This window comes from Procambarus clarkii, chromosome 4, assembly GCF_040958095.1.
Source record: "Procambarus clarkii isolate CNS0578487 chromosome 4, FALCON_Pclarkii_2.0, whole genome shotgun sequence".
NCBI classification, from domain to species: Eukaryota; Metazoa; Arthropoda; class Malacostraca; order Decapoda; family Cambaridae; genus Procambarus; species Procambarus clarkii.
The window spans coordinates 13,886,526-13,913,260 of record NC_091153.1 but is presented as its reverse complement, the minus strand read 5'-3'; the positions used below and the strand labels follow the sequence as shown (position 1 = coordinate 13,913,260).

The 26,735-nt window shown below is 43.6% G+C and overlaps 1 protein-coding gene across 1 annotated transcript in view; it reads right to left on the bottom strand.

Moving 5' to 3' along the window:
* Positions 1-26,735, bottom strand: part of LOC138370620 (uncharacterized) — a 270,501-nt gene that overhangs the window by 7,927 nt on the left and 235,839 nt on the right. Inside the window, exons 7-8 of the mRNA XM_069335180.1 lie at positions 24,561-24,805; positions 12,421-12,529 (exon numbers count right to left, since the gene is read on the bottom strand). Coding sequence (XP_069191281.1) covers positions 12,421-12,529; positions 24,561-24,805 — 354 coding nt within the window. The remainder of the gene's footprint in view (positions 1-12,420; positions 12,530-24,560; positions 24,806-26,735) is intronic.

Below are 26,735 nucleotides of genomic sequence, written 5' to 3'. Positions count from 1 at the left end.
GGAACTGAATAAGAAATTCCAGGAGGTCTTCATCTTAGAGCAAGGAGAAATTCCAGAGATAAGAGAGGGAATAATTAACCATGAACCACTGGAAGAGTTTGAGATTACCAGTGGGGAAGTCAGGAAGTGTTTACTAGAGTTGGATGTGACAAAGGCTATAGGCCCAGAATGAATCTTCCCTTCGATACTAAAGGAAGGAGCAGAAGAACTGTGCCTGCCACTCTCCATAGTGTATAACAAATCACTGGCAACAGGGGAACTGCCAGAAATTTGGAAAGAAGCTAACGTAGTCCCGATATACAAGAAAGAGGATAGACAGGAGGCACTGAACTACAGGCCAGTGTCCCTAACGTGCATACCATGTAAGCTGATGGAGAAGATTGTGCAAAGAAAGCTAGTGGAGCATCTGGAGCGAAAGAACTTTGTACCACAGCATCAACATGGGTTTAGGGATGGCAAGTCGTGCCTCACAGGGTTATTTGAATTCTACGACCAGGCAACACAAATCAGGCAAGAAAGAGAAGGGTGGGCAGACTGCATATTTTTGGATTGTCAGAAAGCCATTGATACAGTACCACACAAGAGGCTAGTGAAAAAGCTGGAGATGTAGGCTGGAGTGAAAGGAAAGGTACTACATTGGATAAAGGAGTACCTAAGCAACAGGAGACAGCGAGTCAATGTGAGGGGTGAAGACTCAGATTGGCGAGACGTTACAAGTGGAGTCCCACAAGGTTCAGTCCTTGTACCTATACTGTTTCTGATATATGTAAATGATCTCCCAGAGGGTATAGAATCGTTTCTCTCAATGTTTGCTGATGATTAAAAAATTATGAGGAGGATTGAAACAGAGGATGACAGTAGGAGGCTACAAGATGACCTAGACAGACTGAATAAATGGTCCAACAAATGGCTGTTAAAGTTCAACCTGAGTAAATGCAAAGTAATGACACTAGGTGGTGGAAACAGGAGGCCAGGCACAGGATACAGAATAGGAGATGAAGTACTTAATGAAACGGATAGAGAGAAAGATCTTGAAGTTGATATCACACCAAACCTGTCTCCTGAAGCCCATATAAAAAGAATTACGTCTGCGGCATATGCGAGGCTGGCTAACATCAGAACTGCCTTCAGGAACCTGTATAAGAAATCATTCAGAATCTTGTACACCACATATGTAAGACCAATCCTGGAGTATGCGGCCCCAGCATGGAGCCCGTACCTTGTCAAGCACGAGACGAAGCTGGAAAAAGTTCAAAGGTATGCCACTAGACTAGTCCCAGAACTTTGAGGCATGAGTTACGAGGAAAGGCTGCGGGAAATGCACCTTACGACACTGGAAGACAGAAGAGTAAGGGAAGTCATGATCACTACCTACAAAATCCGCAGGGGAATCGACCGGGTAGAAGAGGATAAACTATTCAACACTGGTGGTACGCGAACAAGGGGACTCAGGTGGAAACTGATCACCCACATGAGCCACAGAGACGTCAGAAGGAACTTTTTCAGTGTCAGAGTAGTTAACGGATGGAATGCATTAGGCAGAAATGTTGCGGAGGCTGACTCCATACACAGTTTCAAATGTAGATATGATAGAGCCCAGTAGGCTCAGGAATCTGTACACCAGTTGATTGACAGTTGAGAGGCGGGACCAAAGAGACAAAGCTCAACCCCCGCAAGCACAAATATGTGAGTACATAGGTGAATACAACTAGGTGAGTACACACATACAAACAGCTCCTCGCGGCTGAACTGTCAGCACTATCTGTAGACGATTATCTTGAGATGATTTTGGGGCTTAGCGTCCCCGCGGCCCGGTCCTCCACCAGGCCTTCTTTTTGTTACACTCCCCCAGGAAACAGCCCGTAGCAGCTGTCAAACTCGCAAGTACCTATTTACTGCTAGGTAACAGGTACATCAGGGTGAAAGAAACTCAGACTATTTTTGTTTCCGCCTCCACCGGGGATCGAACCTCAAGACTTCGAATCAAGACAGGTGAGGAGCCTCACCTGTCAGTGTTTACCATCGTGTGTGGAGCCTCACCTGTCAGTGTTTACCAGCGAGTGTGGAGCCTCACCTGGCCGTATTTACCAGCATGTGAGGAGCCTCACGTGTCAGTGTTTACCAGCGTGTGAGGAGCCTCACCTGTCAGTGTTTACCATCGTGTGTGGAGCCTCACCTGGCAGTGTTTACCAGCGTGTGAGGAGCCTCACCTGTCAGTGTTTACCAGCATGTGAGGAGCCTCACCTGGCCGTGTTTACCAGCGTGTGAGGAGCCTCACCTGGCCGTATTTAACAGCGTGTGAGGAGCCTCACCTGGCGGTGTTTACCAGCGTGTGTGGAGCCTCACCTGGCTGTGTTTACCAGCGTGTGTGGAGCCTCACCTGGCCGTGTTTACCAGCGTGTGAGGAGCCTCACCTGGCCGTGTTTACCAGCGTGTGAGGAGCCTCACCTGGCGGTGTTTACCATCGTGTGTGGAGCCTCACCTGGCCGTGTTTACCAGCGTGAGGAGCCTCACCGGGCCGTGTTTACCAGCGTGTGAGGAGCCTCACCTGGCCGTGTTTACCAGCGAGTGAGGAGCCTCACCTGGCCGTGTTTACCAGCGAGTGAGGAGCCTCACCGGGCCGGGTCTCACAAGAACACTAAACAAAAGCTTGACCTCAAGACGTCCGTTACAAGTGATGTCGCTCAGGAGATGAAGGTGACCTGACAGTCTTCCTCTAATTGCCAGGGTGGTGATGGGTGACGTCATCACCGGCTGAGCAAATGGAGAGGCCGGATGCGGGAGAGGCAGTAGGTCGCGGCTGGAAGGGCGGACAGTGAACGAATTTGTCCGCGAATGAAAGGAAGACTAGAGTACACCGGGCACGTACAACGGTCAATACAGCAAGCATTGGTCAAGACAACTCCAAGTTGTCGTTGCAGGATATCCCCGGCTGGCCTGAGGTGCTGTACAACCCTGTACAACACTCCAGAAGACGTGAGCTGTTCCTGGTGAAGGCAGAGGACACCAGGTCGGTGTTGGTGGCTAGTTGTTAGTGATGGTTATTGTGGAGCCACGCCAGTGTCCGGCGATAATGGTGGTATGGCAGGACGGGCAGGCTTAACACAGAAGGATAGTGTGAGACGAGGACAGAGCCATGTGGATAGATATGCTTTATTTTCATCAGCTGAAAAGGAGGCATTTGTTTGCATATGTTCTTACAGTATTTTCTAATCATACAACACGCAGGGCTTTTATGCTGGGATGTTCCTTCGCGGGCCCTAAGCCTTTAGCTGGCCCACTAAGTCTTACTAATTTATTATGAAATATTACCTGAGGTGTTGAGTTAGTAAGGTCCTGCAGCACAGAACAAGGGACTGGTCCTAATATATTGTGTGGAGCCCGTATATTATATTCTTGTTCAGACTCTGTTAATATAACTTATGCATTATTAAAGGACTCTCTAGGTAGGGACAAATATTGTTGGGAGTAGTCATCCTGGTGGCTCAAGGGCAGTCCGGGAACCGCTTCCAAGACCCGCCTCATAATTATTATTTGGAATAAATGCCATTATTTTAATAATTTTAACAGCAGCATTTTTCAGTGCCAGCGTACACGTAATATTTTAGTATTATTAATTCCTGATCCCCTTAATCTTAGGGAGCGGCGAAGGAGAGAGTGGACGGTAGACCGACGGTCTTGGTCATGCAGGTCGGAGTTTAATCACCGATCGTGCAAGTAGTTGCGCACCAATTCTATCAAGCAACTTTCACCTTCAGGCACCACCACTACACTCACCTAACCCACCTTCAAGCACCTACACCACAAAACTCACCTAACCCACCTACAAGCACCACCACTATACTCACCTAACCCACCTTCAAGTACCATCACTATACTAACCAAACCTCCCTTCAAGCACCACCAACACCATTATACTCACCTAACCCAACTTCAAGTACCACCACTATACTCAACTAACCCACCTTCAAGCACCACCACAATACTCCCCTAACCCACCTTCAAGCACCACCACTCTACTCACCTAACCCACCTTCAAGCACCACCACTCTACTCACCTAAACCACCTTCAAGCACCACCACTATACTCACCTAACCAACCTTCAAGCACCACCCTCCACTATACTCACCTAACCCACCTTTAAGCACCACTACTACACTCACCTAACCCACCTTCATGCATCAACACTATACTCACCTAACCCACCTTCAAGCACCACCACTATACTCACCTAACCCACCTTCAAGCACCACCAAAACTATACTCACCTAACCCACCTTTAAGCACCACCAATATACTCACTTAACCCTCCTTCAAGCACCACCATTATACTCACCTAACCCATCTTCAAGCACCACCACTATACTCACCAAACCCACCTTCAAGCACCGCCATTATACTCACCTAACCTATCATCAAGCACCACCACTATACTCACCTAAACCACCTTCAAGCACCACCATTATACTCACCTAACCCATCTTCAAGCACCACTACTATACTCACCTAACCCACCTTCAAGCCCACTACTACACTCACCTAACCCACCTTCAAGCACCACCATTATACTCACCTAACCCATCTTCAAGCACCACCACTATACTCACCTAACCCACCTTCAAGCACCACCACTATACAGACATAACCCACCTTCAAGCATCACCACTATACTCACCTAACCCACCTTTAAGCACCACCAATATACTCACTTAACCCACCTTCAAGCACCACCACTATACTCTCCTAACCCACTTTAAAGCACGACCACTATACTCACCTAACCCACCTTCAAGCACCACCACTATACCCACCTAACCCACATTCAAGCACCACCACTATACTCACCTAACCCACCTTCAAATTCCACCACTGTACTCACCTAATCCACCTTCCAGCACCACCACTATACTCACCTAACGCACCTTCAAGCACCACCACTCTACTCACCTAACCCACCTGCAAGCATCACCACTATACTCACCTAACCCACCTTCTAGCACCACCACCACTATACTCATCTAACCCACCTTCAAGCACCACTACTATACTCACCTAACCCACCTTCAAGCACCACCACTATACTCACCTAAACCACCTTCAAGCACCACCACTATACTCACCTAACCCACCTTCAAGCACCACCACCACTATACTCACCTAACCCACCTTTAAGCACCACTACTACACTCACCTAACCCACCTTCATGTATCAACACTATACTCACCTAACCCACCTTCAAGCACCACCACTATACTCACCTAACCCACCTTCAAGCACCACCACCACTATACTCACCTAACCCACCTTCAAGCACCACCACCATTATACTCACCTAACCCACCTTTAAGCACCACTACTACACTCACCTAACCCACCTTCATGTATCAACACTATACTCACCTAACCCACCTTCAAGCACCACCACTATACTCACCTAACCCACCTTCAAGCACCACTACTATACTCACCTAACCCACCTTCAAGCACCACTACTACACTCACCTAACCTACTTTCAAGCACCACCATTATACTCATCTAACCCATCTTCAAGCACCACCACTATACTCACCTAACCCACCTTCAAGCACCACCACTATACTGACCTAACCCACCTTCAAGCATCACCACTATACTCACCTAACCATCTTCAAGCACCACCACTATACTCACCTAACCCACCTTCAAGCACCACCACTATACTGACCTAACCCACCTTCAAGCATCACCACTATACTCACCTAATCCACCTGCAAGCATTACCACTATACTCACCTAACCCACCATCAACACCACCACCACTATACTCACCTAACCCACCTTCAAGCACCACCACTATACTCACCTAACCCACCTGCAAGCATCGCTACTATACTCACCTAACCCACCTTCAAGCACCACCACCACTATACTAACCTAACCCACCTTCAAGCACCACCACTATACTCGCCTAACCCACTTTAAAGCACGATCACTATACTCACCTAACCCACCTTCAAGCACCACCACTATATCCACCTAACCCACATTGAAGCACCACCACTATACTCACCTAACCCACCTTCAAGTTCCACCACTGTACTCACCTAATCCACCTTCCAGCACCACCACTATTCTCACCTAACTCACCTTCAAGCACCAACACTCTACTCACCTAACCCACCTGCAAGCATCACCACTATACTCACTTAACCCACCTTCTAGCACCACCACCACTATACTCATCTAACCCACCTTCAAGCACCACCACTATATTCACCTAACTCACCTTCAAGCACCACCAGCAGTACACTCACCTAACCCACCTTAAAGCACCACCACCACTATACTCATCTAACCTATCTTCAAGCACCACCACTATACTCACCTAACCCACCTTCAAGCACCACCACCACTGTACTCATCTAACCCAATTTCAAGCACCACCAGCAGTAAATCACCTAACCCACCTTCAAGCACAACCACCACCATACTCACCTAACCCACCTTCAAGCATCATCACCACAATACTCACCAAACCCACCTTCAAGCACCACCACTATATTCACCTAACTCACCTTCAAGCCCCACCAGCAGTACACTCACCTAACCCACCTTAAAGCACCACCACCACTATACTCATCTAACCTATCTTCAAGCACCACCACTATACTCACCTAACCCACCTTCAAGCACCACCACTACTATACTCTCAAACCCACCTTCAAGCACCACAACTATACTCACCTAACCCACCTTCAAGCACCACCTGTATTCTCACCTAACCCACCTTCAAGCACCACCACCACCATACTTACCTAACCCACCGTCAAGCACCACCACTATAATCACGTAACCCACCTTCAAGCACCACCACCACTATACTCATCTAACACACCTTCAAACACCACCACTATACGCTCCTAACCCACCTTCAAGCACCACCACCATACTAACCTAACCCACCTTCAAGCACCACCACTATTCTCATCTAACCCACCTTCAAGCGCCACCACCATACTCACCTAACCCACCTTCAAGCACCACTACTATACTCACCTAACCCACCTTCAAGCACCACCACTATACTCACCTAACCCACCTTCAAGCACCACCACCACTATACTCATCTAACCCACTTTCAAGCACCACCACGATACTCACCTAACCCACCTTCAAGCACCACCACCACTGTACTCACCTAACCCACCTTCAAGCACCACTACTATACTCACCTAACCCACCTTCAACTCCACCACTATACTCACCTAACCCACCTTCAAGCACCACCACTATACTCATCTAACCCACCTTCAAGCACCACCACTATACTCACCTAACCCAGGTTCAAGCAGCACCACTATACTCACCTAACCCACCTTCAAGCACCACCACCACTATTCTCACCTAACCCACTTTCAAGCACCACCACGATACTCACCTAACCCACCTTCAAGCACCACCACCACTGTACTCACCTAACCCACCTTCAAGCACCACTACTATACTCACCTAACCCACCTTCAACTCCACCACTATACTCACCTAACCCACCTTCAAGCACCACCACTATACTCATCTAAACTACTTTCAAGCACCACCACTATACTCACCTAACCCAGGTTCAAGCAGCACCACTATACTCACCTAACCCACCTTCAAGCACCACCACTGTACTCACCTAACTCACCTTCAAGCACCACCACTATACTCACCTAACCCACCTTCAAGCACCACCACTATACTTACCTAACCCACCTTCAAGCACCATCACCATATTCACCTAACCCACCTTTAAGCACCACCACTATACTCACCTAACCCAGGTTCAAGCACCACCACTATACTCACCTAACCCAGCTTCAAGCACCACTACTACTGTACTCACCTAACCCAGCTTCAAGCACCACCACTATACTCACCTAACCCAGCTTCAAGCACCACTACTACTGTACTCACCTAACCCAGCTTCAAGCACCACTACTACTGTACTCACCTAACCCACCTTCAAGCACCACCACTATACTCACCTAACCCAGCTTCAAGCACCACCACTATACTCACCTAACCCACCTTCAAGCACCACCACTATACTGACCTAACTCACCTTCAAGCATCACCACTATACTCACCTAACCCATCTTCAAGCACTACCACTATACTCACCTAACCCACCTTCAAGCACCACCACTATACTGACCTAACCCACCTTCAAGCATCACCACTATACTCACCTAATCCACCTGCAAGCATCACCACTATACTCACCTAACCCACCTTCAAGCACCACCACTATACTCACCTAACCCACCTGCAAGCATCGCTACTATACTCACTTAACCCACCTTCAAGCACCACCACCACTATACTCACCTAACCCACCTTCAAGCACCACCACTATACTCGCCTAACCCACTTTAAAGCACGATCACTATACTCACCTAACCCACCTTCAAGCACCACTACTATACCCACCTAACCCACATTCAAGCACCACCACTATACTCACCCAACCCACCTTCAAGTTCCACCACTGTACTCACCTAATCCACCTTCCAGCACCACCACTATACTCACCTAACTCACCTTCAAGCACCAACACTCTACTCACCTAACCCACCTGCAAGCATCACCACTATACTCACTTAACCCACCTTCTAGCACCACCACCACTATACTCATCTAACCCACCTTCAAGCACCACCACTATATTCACCTAACTCCTTTTCAAGCACCACCAGCAGTACACTCACCAAACCCACCTTCAAGCACCACCACCACTGTACTCATCTAACCCACCTTCAAGCACCACCAGCAGTAAACTCACCTAACCCACCTTCAAGCACAACCACCACCATACTCACCTAACCCACCTTCAAGCATCACCTCCACAATACTCACCAAACCCACCTTCAAACACCACCACTATATTCACCTAACTCACCTTCAAGCACCACCAGCAGTACACTCACCTAACCCACCTTAAAGCACCACCACCACTATACTCATCTAACCTATCTTCAAGCACCACCACTATACTAACCTTACCCACCTTCAAGCACCACCACTATAATCACGTAACCCACCTTCAAGCACCACCACCACTATACTCATCTAACACACCTTCAAACACCACCACTATACGCACCTAACCCACCTTCAAGCACCACCACCATACTAACCTAACCCACCTTCAATCACCACCACTATACTCATCTAACCCACCTTCAAGCGCCACCTCCATACTCACCTAACCCACCTTCAAGCACTACTACTATACTCACCTAACCCACCTTCAAGCACCACCACTGTACTCACCTAACCCACCTTCAAGCACCACCACCACTATACTCACCTAACCCACTTTCAAGCACCACCACGATACTCACCTAACCTACCTTCAATCACCACCACCACTGTACTCACCTAACCCACCTTCAAGCACCACTACTATACTCACCTAACCCACCTTCAACTCCACCACTATACTCACCTAACCCACCTTCAAGCACCACCACTATACTCATCTAACCCACCTTCAAGCACCACCACTATACTCACCTAACCCAGGTTCAAGCAGCACCGCTATACTCACCTAACCCACCTTCAAGCACCACCACTATACTCATCTAAACCACCTTCAAGCACCACCACTATACTCACCTAACCCAGGTTCAAGCAGCACCACTATACTCACCTAACCCACCTTCAATCACCACCACTGTACTCACCTAACTCACCTTCAAGCACCACCACCATACTCACCTAACCCACCTTCAAGCACCACCACTATACTTACCTAACCCACCTTCAAGCACCATGACCATATTCACCTAACCCACCTTTAAGCACCACCACTATACTCACCTAAGCCAGGTTCAAGCAGCACCACTATACTCACCTAACCCACCATCAAGCACCACAACTATACTCACCTAACCCAGGTTCAAGCACCACCACTATACTCACCTAACCCAGCTTCAAGCACCACTACTACTGTACTCACCTAACCCAGCTTCAAGCACCACCACTATACTCACCTAACCCAGCTTCAAGCACCACTACTACTGTACTCACCTAACCCAGCTTCAAGCACCACTACTACTGTACTCACCTAACCCACCTTCAAGCACCACCACTATACTCACCTAACCCAGCTTCAAGCACCACCACTATACTCACCTAACCCACCTTCAAGCACCACCACTATACTGACCTAACCCACCTTCAAGCATCACCACTATACTCACCTAACCCATCTTCAAGCACCACCACTATACTCACCTAACCCACCTTCAAGCACCACCACTATACTGACCTAACCCACCTTCAAGCATCACCACTATACTCACCTAATCCACCTGCAAGCATCACCACTATACTCACCTAACCCACCTTCAAGCACCACCACCACTATACTCACCTAACCCACCTTCAAGCACCACCACTATACTCACCTAACCCACCTGCAAGCATCGCTACTATACTCACCTAACCCACCTTCAAGCACCACCACCACTATACTCACCTAACCCACCTTCAAGCACCACCACTATACTCGCCTAACCCACTTTAAAGCACGATCACTATACTCACCTAACCCACCTTCAAGCACCACCACTATACCCACCTAACCCACATTCAAGCACCACCACTATACTCACCTAACTCACCTTCAAGCACCAACACTCTACTCACCTAACCCACCTGCAAGCATCACCACTATACTCACTTAACCCACCTTCTTGCACCACCACCACTAAACTCATCTAACCCACCTTCAAGCACCACCACTATATTCACCTAACTCCTTTTCAAGCACCACCAGCAGTACACTCACCTAAAGCACCACCACCACTATACTCATCTAACCTATCTTCAAGCACCACCACTATACTCGCCTAACCCACCTTCAAGCACCACCAACACTGTACTCATCTTACCCACCTTCAAGCACCACCAGCAGTAAACTCTCCTAACCCACCTTCAAGCACAACCACCACCATACTCACCTAATCCACCTTCAAGCATCACCACCACAATACTCACCAAACCCACCTTCAAGCACCACCACTATATTCACCTAACTCACCTTCAAGCACCACCAGCAGTACACTCACCTAACCCACCTTAAAGCACCACCACCACTATACTCATCTAACCTATCTTCAAGCACCACCACCATACTAACCTAACCCACCTTCAAGCACCACCACTACTATACTCACCAAACCCACCTTCAAGCACCACAACTATACTCACCTAACCCACCTTCAAGCACCACCTCTATTCTCACCTAACCCACCTTCATGCACCACCACCATCATACTTACCTAACCCACCGTCAAGCACCACCACTATAATCACGTAACCCACCTTCAAGCACCACCACCACTATACTCATCTAACACACCTTCAAACACCACCACTATACGCACCTAACCCACCTTCAAGCACCACCACCATACTAACCTAACCCACCTTCAAGCACCACCACTATACTCATCTAACCCACCTTCAAGCGCCACCACCATACTCACCTAACCCACCTTCAAGCACCACTACTATACTCACCTAACCCACCTTCAAGCACCACCACCACTATACTCACCTAACCCACTTTCAAGCACCACCACGATACTCACCTAACCCACCTTCAAGCACCACCACCACTGTACTCACCTAACCCACCTTCAAGCACCACTACTATACTCACCTAACCCACCTTCAACACCACCACTATACTCACCTAATCCACCTTCAAGCACCACCACTATACTCATCTAACCCACCTTCAAGCACCACCACTATACTCACCTAACCCAGGTTCAAGCAGCACCACTATACTCACCTAACCCACTTTCAGGCACCACCACTATACTCATCTAACCCACCTTCAAGCACCACCACTATACTCACCTAACCCAGGTTCAAGCAGCACCACTATACTCACCTAACCCACCTTCAAGCACCACCACTGTACTCACCTAACTCACCTTCAAGCACCACCACTATACTTACCTAACCCACCTTCAAGCACCATCACCATATTCACCTAACCTACCTTTAGGCACCACCACTATACTCACCTAACCCAGGTTCAAGCAGCACCACTATACTCACCGAACCCACCTTCAAGCACCACCACTATACTCACCTAACCCAGGTTCAAGCACCACCACTATACTCACCTAACCCAGCTTCAAGCACCACTACTACTGTACTCACCTAACCCAGCTTCAAGCACCACCACTATACTCACCTAACCCAGCTTCAAGCACCACTACTACTGTACTCACCTAACCCACCTTCAAGCACCACCACTATACTCACCTAACCCAGCTTCAAGCACCACTACTACTGTATTCACCTAACCCACCTTCAAGCACCACCACTATACTCACCTAACCCAGCTTCAAGCACCACTACTACTGTACTCACCTAACCCACCTTCAAGCACCACATGCCTGCCTGTGTCGTCACGAAGGTGTTGTATTCCCAGGATGGGCAGCGTCGTGTTACCTCCCCGGAAGGTCTCCAGCATACCGCCCTGAGGAAGGACAAAGTCATTAATGTGATATTATTCCCAGGATAGGCAGCTCCTTCTTACCTTCCCTGAAAAGTAAAAGCATATTCCCTTACGTTCTTACGAGTTGAAAGGATTTCAATTTTATGTATAAAATCCTCCGTGGTAATACTTGAGGACACTGCGTGTATATAAGCCAAATGTATCATGACAAACCCAAAATGTGAAAGATTAGATGTGAAGACACTGACCTCCTCTCCACTATATGATCTCTAGTCATATAGTCAGGCCAGTGGTGGGTGTACCTTCATGAGCTGTGCGGACTAAATTATTCATTCAGTCACACAGCTCACGACACGCATCAAAAGCATGCATTATTCAGTAGTCTGACTAATGGATTATTCAGTAGCCATTATTCCCTCCTGACTGATGACGTGCAGGTTCGATGAATGTGGTAATTAAAGGTACTTCACTTAATTATTATTAACAACTTGGGTAAGATATTTCTTTTAATAATTAAAGAAAAGATAAAAGTTATGGAAATTTGATCAAAATGAAAATATATCAACGCATTAAAAACAGCAATGCAAGTAGATTTAATAAAAATAACTGTAGTCAGTTTCTCAATAACAAGTATAATACTGTCCTTATTAATAATATAATTATTAATAACGTTGTAGTAATGAAATAATAATAATTTTATTGTTATAATTAATGAAATAATGACAACCAAAGATTCAGTGGGTCTTTTCCCTGTGGATCGCAACGCTGAGGTGCTGGAAAAGAATGCTTGCTACTTTAGGGTCTCTTGTCCTTTCAGTGAGCTTGGAATCCAGGTACTTCAGAAACTTCCGTGCACTCTCTATCCATAGACCCAGCGTCTCAACTCCTACAGGAAGAGTGTTTAATCAGTGAGCTATTTCCTTGTATTTGTTTGCATTCTCGCTTTCTCTTTGTGTGGCAGTAGCTACCGCTTGGCCGGCACAGAGGGTAATGTAAGTGGATGCCAAAATGGACACACACACAAAAGTATAGCCCCTAGCTAATTGCCTACCATCTCTCGATGGGCGTAATGTAACTCCATTTGGTCGACAGGCTGTGGCCGGAGAATTATGGTACATTAGATTATGGGGCTCTCTCTCTGCTGGACACTGGGTAGAGGCAAGGCTCCTCTTGATGATGTCACTGACCTCGTCGTTTCTTGGGTGCCAACAAAATGGTTTTCCAAGATTTTCTGAGGCCCAAGATTTACTTCCTGAGGATCTCGTCCATTGCGTTAGACCCAAAAGGAGGTCTGAGGACAGTGCTGTCTACATGTGTGATTACAAGAATTCCAGCCAAGACAGATTTGAGAAGCCCAATTTCACGCTTGAAGGGGTTAAAGAAGATGCCTAGGTTTTCTCCTTTATTTTTCTAACACACACACACACACACACACACACACACACACACACACACACACACACACACACACACACACACACACACATATATTATATATATATATGTCGTATCTAGTAGCCAGAACACACTTCTCAGCCTACTATGCAAGGCCCGATTTGCCTAACAAGCCTAGTTTTCCTGAATTAATATATTTTCTCTAATTTTTTTCTTATAAAATGATAAAGGTACCCATTTCATTATGTATGAGGTCAATTTTTTTTTTATTGGAGTTAAAATTAACGTAGATATATGACCGAACCTAACCAACCCTACCTAACCTAACCTAACCTAACCTATCTTTATAGGTTAGGTTAGGTTAGGTAGCCGATAAAGTTAGGTTAGGTTAGGTTAGGTAGGTTAGGTAGTCGAAAAAACATTAATTCATGAAAACTTGGCTTATTAGGCTACCTAACTTTTTCGGCTACCTAACCTAACCAAACCTATAGAGATAGGTTAGGTTAGGTTAGATAGGGTTGGTTAGGTTCGGTCATATATCTACGTTAATTTTAACTCCAATAAAAAAAAATTAACCTCATACATAATGAAATGGGTAGCTTTATCATTTAATAAGAAAACAATTAGATACAAAATATTAATTCAGGAAAACTTGGCTAATTAGGCAAATCGGGCCTTGCATAGTAGGCTGAGAAGTGCGTTCTGGCTACTACGTACGACATATATATATATATATAAATATATATATATATATATATATATATATATATATATATATATATATATATTGTCGGGGTTCACCACCATAAGAGGGGGCGAGTAACAGTATAATCAAGGTCACTCACCGTAGCCCTGCGGGTCTTCACTCTATCCTCGCGGCGCCACTGTACGCCAGGAGAGTATCCCAGTCAATCCCAACCGGCCTCTGATCGAGAAAGAGTGGGAACACAACTTGTTCTCTTAACTATTGTGTGGCCGCCCCGACACAGGCTCTACTACTAACCACAAGGTCGCCAACTGGTGTTTCCCGTGTCCAGTAACACGTCAGTGGTTTTGTTGAATTGTGGTAACAGTGGCAGGAGCACACTCAATATGTCTGATATCAGGCAGGTATTTATCTCTATCACTCTATTTCCTTTCATGTGTTATATAGCCACAAGAAATATGGAGGGGATGATACAAACACCAATGTACTTTGTATTTTACTTAAAACTCAAGACATCACAAGATTATATCAATAAGCAAAAAACTGTTTCAAGCGGAAGTCGCTCGTTCTCACAAATAATCATGAACTCGCCAAGCTGGCAATGCTCCCCCTCACGTCAATGTCAAAATCAGCTGGGCGACTCCCACCGCGCGAATGTTCGTTTATTTGTTTGCCTGGCGTGAGGCGCCTGTTACTTTAAATTCGCATGAGTCACTATGTTTGTTGTCAACACAATACTTCTATAATGGCAAATAGAATGCAATGAATCACCACACTGATCTCAAGTTCAATAACTCATTCCTACAGCACTTAAGGTGATATTTCACTGTACTAGAGTAATGCACTGTACTTAATAATAATTACAATGAATGCATTTAACCACGGTACTGTTCTTAGATTCAGTAATTCCTCTCGTAGGCGATAACACAATTAATCACTGAACACATGAATGATTATTCAATACACAAGCATAGACTTATATATATATAGATAAATCATAGACATCAATAATGGTAATAACATAGATACTGGGCACATAGCCTAACCCCCAATACTGGTATATTTATATATATATACTCTCTCACTAACTGATCATATTAAAGTCTCATGAAAGACATTATCAACACAGTAATTTCATCAATTACTCCGGGTGCCTGCACACACCAATAATAATCATAAATATCGTGAGTGCTCTATGTAGCCCCACTGCACACTTGTGCCTTACTGTGACATAGGTGAGCCTTGCTTAGGACATACAAAATACTCTGGCTAAATTATATAGCTGACTAAAGGGGAATTGGGAGGGAAACTAGAATCACCTACTTCCACCTATCCTCCGGTGAGAGTTGAGTTGTAGCTCCTGGTCCAGGCTCCTGCCTCGTGTAGGGAACGCCCCCACACACATCCTGTCGTGTCCTCCAGGAACTCAATCAACGTCCCACCATAAACGCGTCGTCTCCGTTTCTGTCCTCTGCGGGTCCGTGCCCCTCCTCCACGTCTTGTAGGGTTGGAGTCGGTCTCCCGGCCGTCAACTTCTCCTCCCAGCTACGGCTGCCTGCCTACGTCTCGGCTGCAGTCGTTCGGATTCCCGATTAGTGTCTTCTTCACTGCTTCCCAGTGGATTGGCCCAGCAGCTACGTCGTCACTGTGAAGCTATCAGACGTCCCAGACGATACTGCCTAGACTTCACCTGCACAGCACTCGACCCTGGAGCACTTGATGCTCAATATTCCATCAATTCCCTCTTCGGTCCACACATGGAATGAAGGAAGACCCCACAGGTGCCGGCAGACCACGGGTGATGCGTAAATCCTCCGGAGACGGGGTAAACCGTCCAACTGACGAGACCCCCCCCCCCCAGCGCACGTCTGTCCTCCTTGACGTGCTGTCTTAGACTGATGGCGCCAGAGTCGAGCACTGACCGGACCCCCTTCCTTCGTGACGTCATATTCGCCTTGGGAGGTTTTCATTGGCTCCCTGTACCACGTCGCTGTCGGTGACTAATCTGGTGTCACTGACGTCACACAGTTTTGGCGGCAAAACAGAGTAGCCAGCGCCATATTGGCTTCCTAAAGGGCCTATACCACAGGCCTAAAAACTCTTCTTTTATAAATTTCTCGGCACTTGGAGAACACTACATTCTCCCACATATATCAAACTGATGCCTGCGACGTAGAGAACGCTCGGGTAAAGTGGACATGACTCTTACAGCAGGCGTGGGGGAAATATAAGGGGGGGGAACACCATCACAATATATGTATGTATATATATATATATATATATATATATATATATATATATATATATATATATATATATATATATATATATATATATATATATTAGTATATTTTGGTAGAAGTCTTTCCTGTAGACATATATTATTAAATATGACCGAAAAACTAAGATTAATAATTCTAACACGAATTTTCTCAATCTTTCGTACATTTCTTTTCACTGTTGGAGGTAAATCAAAAATCAATTCTCCAAAATTCATTTTTATTTCTAGTCTGACGCGACACGAGCGCGTTTCGTAAAACTTATTACATTTTCAAAGACTTTAGTTCACAAATACACAACTGAATAGAACTTACGCATCTCCGATTTTATATCTACATTTGAGTGAGGTGGAAGGGGTGATGTGGCATTAACACAAGACAGAACAAGATGTGGCATTAATAGGGTATTAATTTCATCAACACAAGACAGAACAAGAGTATTAATAGGGTATAAATTTCATCAACACAAGACAGAACACGAAACAATGGATATTGAATAGAAGTGTTTGTAGAAAGCCTATTGGTCCATATTTCTTGATGCTTCTATATTGGAGCGGAGTCTTGAGGTGGGTAGAATATAGTTGTGCAATAATTGGCTGTTGATTGCTGGTGTTGACTTCTTGATGTGTAGTGCCTCGCAAACGTCAAGCCGCCTGCTATCGCTGTATCTATCGATGATTTCTGTGTTGTTTACTAGGATTTCTCTGGCGATGGTTTGGTTGTGGGAAGAGATTATATGTTCCTTAATGGAGCCCTGTTGCTTATGCATCGTTAAAGGCCTAGAAAGAGATGTTGTTGTCTTGCCTATATACTGGGTTTTTTGGAGCTTACAGTCCCCAAGAGGGCATTTGAAGGCATAGACGACGTTAGTCTCTTTTAAAGCGTTCTGTTTTGTGTCTGGAGAGTTTCTCATGAGTAGGCTGGCCGTTTTTCTGGTTTTATAGTAAATCATCAGTTGTATCCTCTGATTTTTGTCTGTAGGGATAACGTTTCTATTAACAATATCTTTCAGGACCCTTTCCTCCGTTTTATGAGCTGTGGAAAAGAAGTTCCTGTAAAATAGTCTAATAGGGGGTATAGGTGTTGTGTTAGTTGTCTCTTCAGAGGTTGCATGGCTTTTCACTTTCCTTCTTATGATGTCTTCGACGAAACCATTGGAGAAGCCGTTATTGACTAGGACCTGCCTTACCCTACAGAGTTCTTCGTCGACTTGCTTCCATTCTGAGCTGTGGCTGAGAGCACGGTCGACATATGCGTTAACAACACTCCTCTTGTACCTGTCTGGGCAGTCGCTGTCGGCATTTAGGCACATTCCTATGTTTGTTTCCTTAGTGTAGACTGCAGTGTGGAAACCTCTGCCCTTTTCCATGACTGTTACATCTAGAAAGGGCAGCTTCCCATCCTTTTCCATCTCGTAAGTGAAACGCAGCACGGAACTCTGCTCAAATGCCTCCTTCAGCTCCTGCAGAAGTCTGACATCAGGTACCTGTGTAAAAATGTCGTCAACATACCTGCAGTATATGGCCGGTTTCAAGTTCATGTCGACTAAGACTTTTTGCTCGATGGTACCCATGTAGAAGTTTGCAAACAGGACACCTAGGGGAGAACCCATAGCGACCCCATCTACTTGCTTATACATGTGCCCATCCGGGCTCAAGAAGGGTGCCTCTTTAGTACAAGCTTGGAGTAGTTTCCTCAGAATATTTTCTGGTATGTCAAGAGGAGTACAGGCTGGATCACGATACACTCTGTCGGCTATCATTCCGATTGTCTCGTCCATAGGTACGTTGGTAAACAGCGATTCTACGTCCAACGAGGCTCTTATCCCTGTGTCCCGTGTGCCCCGCAGTAAGTCAACAAATTCCTTTGGAGACTTCAGGCTGAAGGCGCAAGGAACATGAGGAGTCAGCAGGCCGTTGAGTCACTTCGCCAGTCTGTACCTGGGTGTGGGTATCTGGCTAATGATTGGCCGAAGTGGGTTTCCAGGCTTGTGTGTCTTGACATTTCCATACGCATATCCAGGTTTATATTCCCCAATGATCTTTGGCAGGTGGAGTTCGGATTTCTTGGCGTTCACAGTTTCGATCAGTTTGTTGACCTTTGCTTTTAATTCGGCTGTAGTGTCCTTCGTTACCCTTTGGAACTTAGTTTGGTCAGAGAGTATGATGTTCATTTTCGCCAGATATTCGTCTTTTTTAAGAATGACATATATTGGCGACTTGTCACCTCTCCTGACAACTATCTCCTTGTTCTCACAAAGGCTTTTAGCTGCCGCTTTAAGCTCGGGGGACAGTATGGTGCTTCTGTAATTGCCTCGATTCTTTCCTCCTTCTGCAATAAGTTCTGCTTGTAAGGTATCTTTGGTAGTGACCTTCTTTTGTGTCTCGAGGTCGAATATGTCGTCCAACAGAATTTCCAACTCTACTTTCCGGGCCATCTCACTCGGTCTGGACATAACATGACAGTTTATGCCCAGGTCAAATCTGGGCATAAACTGTCATGTTATGTCCAGACCGAGTGAGATGGCCCGGAAAGTAGAGTTGGAAATTCTGTTGGACGACATATTCGACCTCGAGACACAAAAGAAGGTCACTACCAAAGATACCTTACAAGCAGAACTTATTGCAGAAGGAGGAAAGAATCGAGGCAATTACAGAAGCACCATACTGTCCCCCGAGCTTAAAGCGGCAGCTAAAAGCTTTCGTGAGAACAAGGAGATAGTTGTCAGGAGAGGTGACAAGTCGCCAATATATGTCATTCTTAAAAAAGACGAATATCTGGCGAAAATGAACATCATACTCTCTGACCAAACTAAGTTCCAAAGGGTAACGAAGGACACTACAGCCGAATTAAAAGCAAAGGTCAACAAACTGATCGAAACTGTGAACGCCAAGAAATCCGGACTCCACCTGCCAAAGATCATTGGGGAATATAAACCTGGATATGCGTATGGAAATGTCAAGACACACAAGCCTGGAAACCCACTTCGGCCAATCATTAGCCAGATACCCACACCCACGTACAGACTGGCGAAGCGACTCAACGGCCTGCTGACTCCTTATGTTCCTTGCGCCTTCAGCCTGAAGTCTCCAAAGGAATTTGTTGACTTACTGCGGGGCACACGGGCCACAGGGATAAGAGCCTCATTGGACGTAGAATCGCTGTTTACCAACGTACCTGTGGACGAGACAATCGGAATGATAGCCGACAGAGTGTATCGTGATCCAGCCTGTACTCCTCTTGACATACCAGAAAATATTCTGAGGAAACTACTCCAAGCTTGTACTAAAGAGGCACCCTTCTTGAGCCCGGATGGGCACATGTATAAGCAAGTAGATGGGGTCGCCATGGGTTCTCCCCTAGGTGTCCAGTTTGCAAACTTCTACTTGGGTACCATCGAGCAAAAAGTCTTAGTCGACATGAACTTGAAACCGGCCATATACTGCAGGTATGTTGACGACATTTTTACACAGGTACCTGATGTCAGACATCTGCAGGAGCTGAAGGAGGCATTTGAGCAGAGTTCCGTGCTGCGTTTCACTTACGAGATGGAAAAGGATGGGAAGCTGCCCTTTCTAGATGTAACAGTCATGGAAAAGGGCAGAGGTTTCCACACTGCAGTCTACACTAAGGAAACAAACATAGGAATGTGCCTAAATGCCAACAGCGACTGCCCAGACAGGTACAAGAGGAGTGTTGTTAACGCATATGTCGACCGTGCTCTCAGCCACAGCTCAGAATGGAAGCAAGTCGACGAAGAACTCTGTAGGGTAAGGCAGGTCCTAGTCAATAACGGCTTCTCCAATGGTTTCGTCGAAGACATCATAAGAAGGAAAGTGAAAAGCCATGCAACCTCTGAAGAGACAACTAACACAACACCTATACCCCCTATTAGACTATTTTACAGGAACTTCTTTTCCACAGCTCATAAAATGGAGGAAAGGGTCCTGAAAGATATTGTTAATAGAAACGTTATCCCTACAGACAAAAATCAGAGGATACAACTGACGATTTACTATAAAACCAGAAAAACGGCCAGCCTACTCATGAGAAACTCTCCAGACACAAAACAGAACGCTTTAAAAGAGACTAACGTCGTCTATGCCTTCAAATGCCCTCTTGGGGACTGTAAGCTCCAAAAAACCCAGTATATAGGCAAGACAACAACATCTCTTTCTAGGCGTTTAACGATGCATAAGCAACAGGGCTCCATTAAGGAACATATAATCTCTTTCCACAACCAAACCATCGCCAGAGAAATCCTAGTAAACAACACAGAAATCATCGATAGATACAGCGATAGCAGGCGGCTTGACGTTTGCGAGGCACTACACATCAAGAAGTCAACACCAGCAATCAACAGCCAATTATTGCACAACTATATTCTACCCCACTTCAAGACTCCGCTCCAATATAGAAGCATCAAGAAATATGGACCAATAGGCTTTCTACAAACACTTCTATTCAATATCCATTGTTTCGTGTTCTGTCTTGTGTTGATGAAATTAATACCCTATTAATGCCACATCTTGTTCTGTCTTGTGTTAATGCCACATCACCCCTTCCACCTCACTCATATGTAGATATAAAATCGGAGATGCGTAAGTTCTATTCAGTTGTGTATTTGTGAACTAAAGTCTTTGAAAATGTAATAAATTTTACGAAACGCGCTCGTGTCGCTTCAGACTAGAAATAAAAATGAATTTTGGAGAATTGATTTTTGATTTACCTCCAACAGTGAAAAGAAATGTACGAAAGATTGAGAAAATTCGTGTTAGAATTATTAATCCTATATATAATTATTAATACATATATACATATATATTTACATATATACATATATATATACATATATACATATATATATATACATATATATATACATATATATATACATATATATACATATATATATGTATATATATATATATATATATATATATATATATATATATATATATATATATATATATATATATATATATATATACATATATATATATATGTCGTACCTAGTAGCCAGAACGCACTTCTCAGCCTACTATGCAAGGCCCGATTTGCCTAATAAGCCAAGTTTTTTTGAATTAATTTATTTTATCTAATTTTTTTCTTATGAAATGATAAAGCTACCCATTTCATTATGAATGAGGTCAATTTTTTTTATTGGAGTTAAAATTAACGTAGATATATGACCGAACATAACCAACCCTACCTAACCTAACCTAACCTATCTTTATAGGTTAGGTTAGGTAGCCGAAAAAGTTAGGTTAGGTTAGGTTAGGTAGGTTAGGTAGTCGAAAAACAATTAATTCAGGAAAACTTGGCTTATTAGGCAAATCGGGCCTTGCATAGTAGGCTGAGAAGTGCGTTCTGGCTACTAGGTACGACATATATATATATATATATATATATATATATATATATATATATATATATATATATATATATATATATATATATATATATATATATATATATATATATATATATATATATATATATATTAGTATATTTTGGTAGCAGTCTTTCCTGTAGACATATATTATTAAATATGACCGAAAAAGTAAGAATAATAATTCTAACACGAATTTTCTCAATCTTTCGTACATTTCTTTTCACTGTTGGAGGTAATTCAAAAATCAATTCTCCAAAATTCATTTTTATTTCTAGTCTTAAATAAAAATGAATTTTGGAGAATTGATTTTTGATTTACCTCCAACAGTGAAAAGAAATGTACGAAAGATTGAGAAAATTCGTGTTAGAATTATTAATCTTACTTTTTCGGTCATATTTAATAATACATATTTAATAATATATATATATATATATATATATATATATATATATATATATATATATATATATATATATATATATATATATTATATATATATATATATATATATATATATATATATATATATATATATATAATATATATATATATATATATATATATATATATATATATATATATGCGGAAAATCCACAGAGAAATATGAAAGGAGGTGAACGTTTCGGCTTTGTTAAAGCCTTTGTCAACACCAGACTGACTAAGGAGAAGGGAGAAGGGGAGGATATATAGGCCGACACCTGACCAACCCATCCCTAGGGTTGGTCAGGTGTAATAAAATTCACTTGTGAAACTGAGGAAAATGGTACTCTTCCGTTTTTGGACATTATGATTCATAGAGTCACTAGAAAGTTCAAATTTAATGTGTATAGGAAACCTACCAACGTGGGGTCGTATGTTCATTTTTATTCGAATCATCATAGTAAAGTTAAACAGGCAGTATTTTCAGGAATGTTTCTACGAGCTTTGAGGATTTGCAGCCCTGAGTTTTTTGATGAAGAGATTGCTAAAATATATGAAATTGGGAAGAGTTTACAATATCCTAAGAGGTTTTTGGATTTCTCGTTTGTACAAGCCAAGCGTACGTTTTATAATCACGTCCCTAAGGCGAAACCAAAAATTATTAACTCATTGGTGGTACCTTATGCGAGTGGACTTGAAAAATTGTCTCTGATTTTTAAGAAACTTAATATAAATTTGGTGTTTACTAATAGTACGATCAAATCCAATTTAATAAAAAACTCTCCTGATACAGCAGGTTGTGTGTATTCGATTCCCTGCAATGATTGTGATTCTGTGTACCTTGGACAAACAGGAAAGTCCTTACAATTGCGGTTGTCACAACATGCTTATAGTATAAGAACTGCCCAAACGTCTAATGCATTGTATCTACATACGAGTTTATGCGATCACAATATTAACTGGAATGGGGCAAAAACCATTACCAATTGTGGGGATTTCGTGGAACGGAATTTGATTGAGTCTGCTCTAATCAGTCAGTGTCCAAATCTTCTTAATGTTAGTACTGGAATGTACAAACTTGATCCATTTTTAAGTTATAATATTGCACAACAGTTTAAGAAACAACTCTGATAGGCTTACAATGTCTCATTATAATTGTATATTCATATATTGTGTGTTCATGAGGCTTTTCTTTAATCTTTCATCCTTATTCTCTGACCGCTTAATCCTCTTTGACCATTCTAAGCTAAGCTATACCTTTTTTGGTTAATTACACCTGACCAACCCTAGGGATGGGTTGGTCAGGTGTCGGCCTATATATCCTCCCCTTCTCCCTTCTCCTTAGTCAGTCTGGTGTTGACAAAGGCTTTAACAAAGCCGAAACGTTCACCTCCTTTCATATTTCTCTGTGGATTTTCCGCATAAAATGATCAGTGTTTTGTGATCGTCAATTGCATATATATATATATATATATATATATATATATATATATATATATATATATATATATATATATATATATATATATACAATTTTGCTTCTCAACAGGAGTGCAATTTTTTTGATAAAATAACTACTGCATCGTTTGTAGATTATTACTACGTTACTGCATTAGTCATCATTTTATGCCTATTACTGTTAAACTGGTGATGCTAGGATTGCTTCCCTTTATGTGGGGGATAATTGAAATGTCAAGTTAACCAGGTCTAGTATCCGGCTTATCCAGTTTACCAGCTATAGTTCTTTATCTACCCAGTTTACCGGCTATAGTTCCTGGCGTAGCCAGTTTACCAGTTATAGTGTCTGACATATTCAGTTTCAGCAATAGTTACCGAATTACCAGACCGCTGACTCACCAGTTTGCTGTGGGGTCCCAGAAGAGAATCTCTGGAGGTAGTAGTCAGAAGGTCACCGTTACACGAGCCAAAGGAACCATTGTCTACGGGGCTCCTGGCCCCCACCACGCTGCTGACCCTCACCACACGACCCCCGCCAACCATGCCTCGTCCCAGCCTAATGCCGCTGACGACACCTCCACCACCACCGCCTCCAGGACCACCCCCAGGATCCTCCTTCATATCAATAACCTTCCTACTGGAACCTGAGGAAAAAAATAAAGGAATATATATGAATTCGACTCAAGTGACTCAACGGGTTGCTGACTCCTTACGTACCCTGTGCTTTCAACTTGAAGTCTCCCAAGGAATTTGTCGACTTACAGCGCGGAGCACGGGCCATGGTAGTTTCACGTAAAAGATGGAGAACAATGGGTAAGCTACCCTTTCTAGATGTAACAGTCACGGATAGGAGCGGAGGCTTCTATACTACAGTCTACATCAAAGAAACCAACATAAGAATGTGCCTCAATGCCAATAGTGACTGTTCAGACAGGTACAAGAGGAGTGTTGTCAATGCTTACGTCGACCGTGCTCTAAGCAACAGCTCAGGATGGAAAAAAGTCGATGAAGAGCTCTATAGGGTAAGGCAGGTCTTAGTCAACTACGGCTTCTCTAACGGTCTCGTTGAAGACATCATAAAAAGAAAGGTAAAACGCCATGCAACTTCTGAAAAGTCAACCAACACAACACTTGTACTCCCAATTAGACTATTTTACAGGAACTTCTTTTTGACGGCTCATAAAACGGAGGAAAGGGTCCTGAGAGATATTGTTGATAGGAATGTCATCCCTACAAACAAAAATCAGAAAATACAGTTGATAATTTATTATAAAACCACAAAAACGGCCAATCTACTCATGAAAAACTCGCCAGACACCAAGCAGAACGCTCTGAAGGAGACTAACGTCATCTATACCTTAAAATGCCCACTTGGGGACTGTAAGCCCCAAAGAACTCAGTATATAGGCAAGACAACAACGTCTCTTTCTAGACGACAAACAATGCATAAGCAACAGGGAGCTATCAAGGAACACATAATCTCTTCTCACAACCAGACCATCACCAGAGAAATCTTAACAAACAACACAGAAATCATCGATAGGTACGGCGATAGCAGGCGGCTTGACATAAGCGAGGCACTACACATCAAAAAGTCAACACCAGTAATCAACAGCCAATTAATGCACAACTATATTCTACCTACTTCAAGACCCCGAACCAATATGGAAGCAGCAAGAGGAAGTATGGGCCAATAGGCCTTCTGCAGTTACTTCCGTTCATATGTTCACTTATCCAATTTATACCCATTGTTTCGTGTTCTGTCTTGTGTTTGTCACCTCACCCAAAACTTTTGTACCATATCACCTCATCCAATAGAGTATAAGTACGAAGAATTTGTGTGTAAATTAAGTCTGAAAATGTAATACGAGTTACGAAACGCGTTCAGGCGTCAGACAATTAAAAAAATGAACTTCGAAGAATTGTTATTTTTATTGCCACCGACAGTGAAGAAAAACATAAGAAATATTGAGAAGATTCGTGTCAGAATTATAAATCTTACCTTTTTCGGTCATATTCAACAACATATATATACTATATTCTATATATATATATATAGTATATTTTGGTAGCAGTCTTTCCTGTAGACATATATTATTAAATATGACCGAAAAAGTAAGATTAATAATTCTAACACGAATTTTCTCAATCTTTCGTACATTTCTTTTCACTGTTGGAGGTAATTAAAAAATCAATTCTCCAATATTCATTTTTATTTCTAGTCTGACGCGACACTTGAGCGCGTTTCGTAAAACTTATTACATTTTCAAAGACTTTAGTTAACACATACACAACTGAATAGAACTTACACATCTCCGATTTTGTTTATATCTACATTTGAGTGTGGTGGATGGGGTGAGATGGTATTTAATAAGGTATTAATTTCATCAACACAAGCCAGAACATGAAACAATGGGAATTGAATAGAAGTGATTGTAGAAAGCCTATTGGTCCATATTTCTTGATGCTTCTATATTGGAGCGGAGTCGTGAGGTGGGTAGAATATAGTTGTGCATTAATTGGCTGTTGATTGCTGGTGTTGACTTCTTGATGTGTAATGCCTCGCAAACGTCA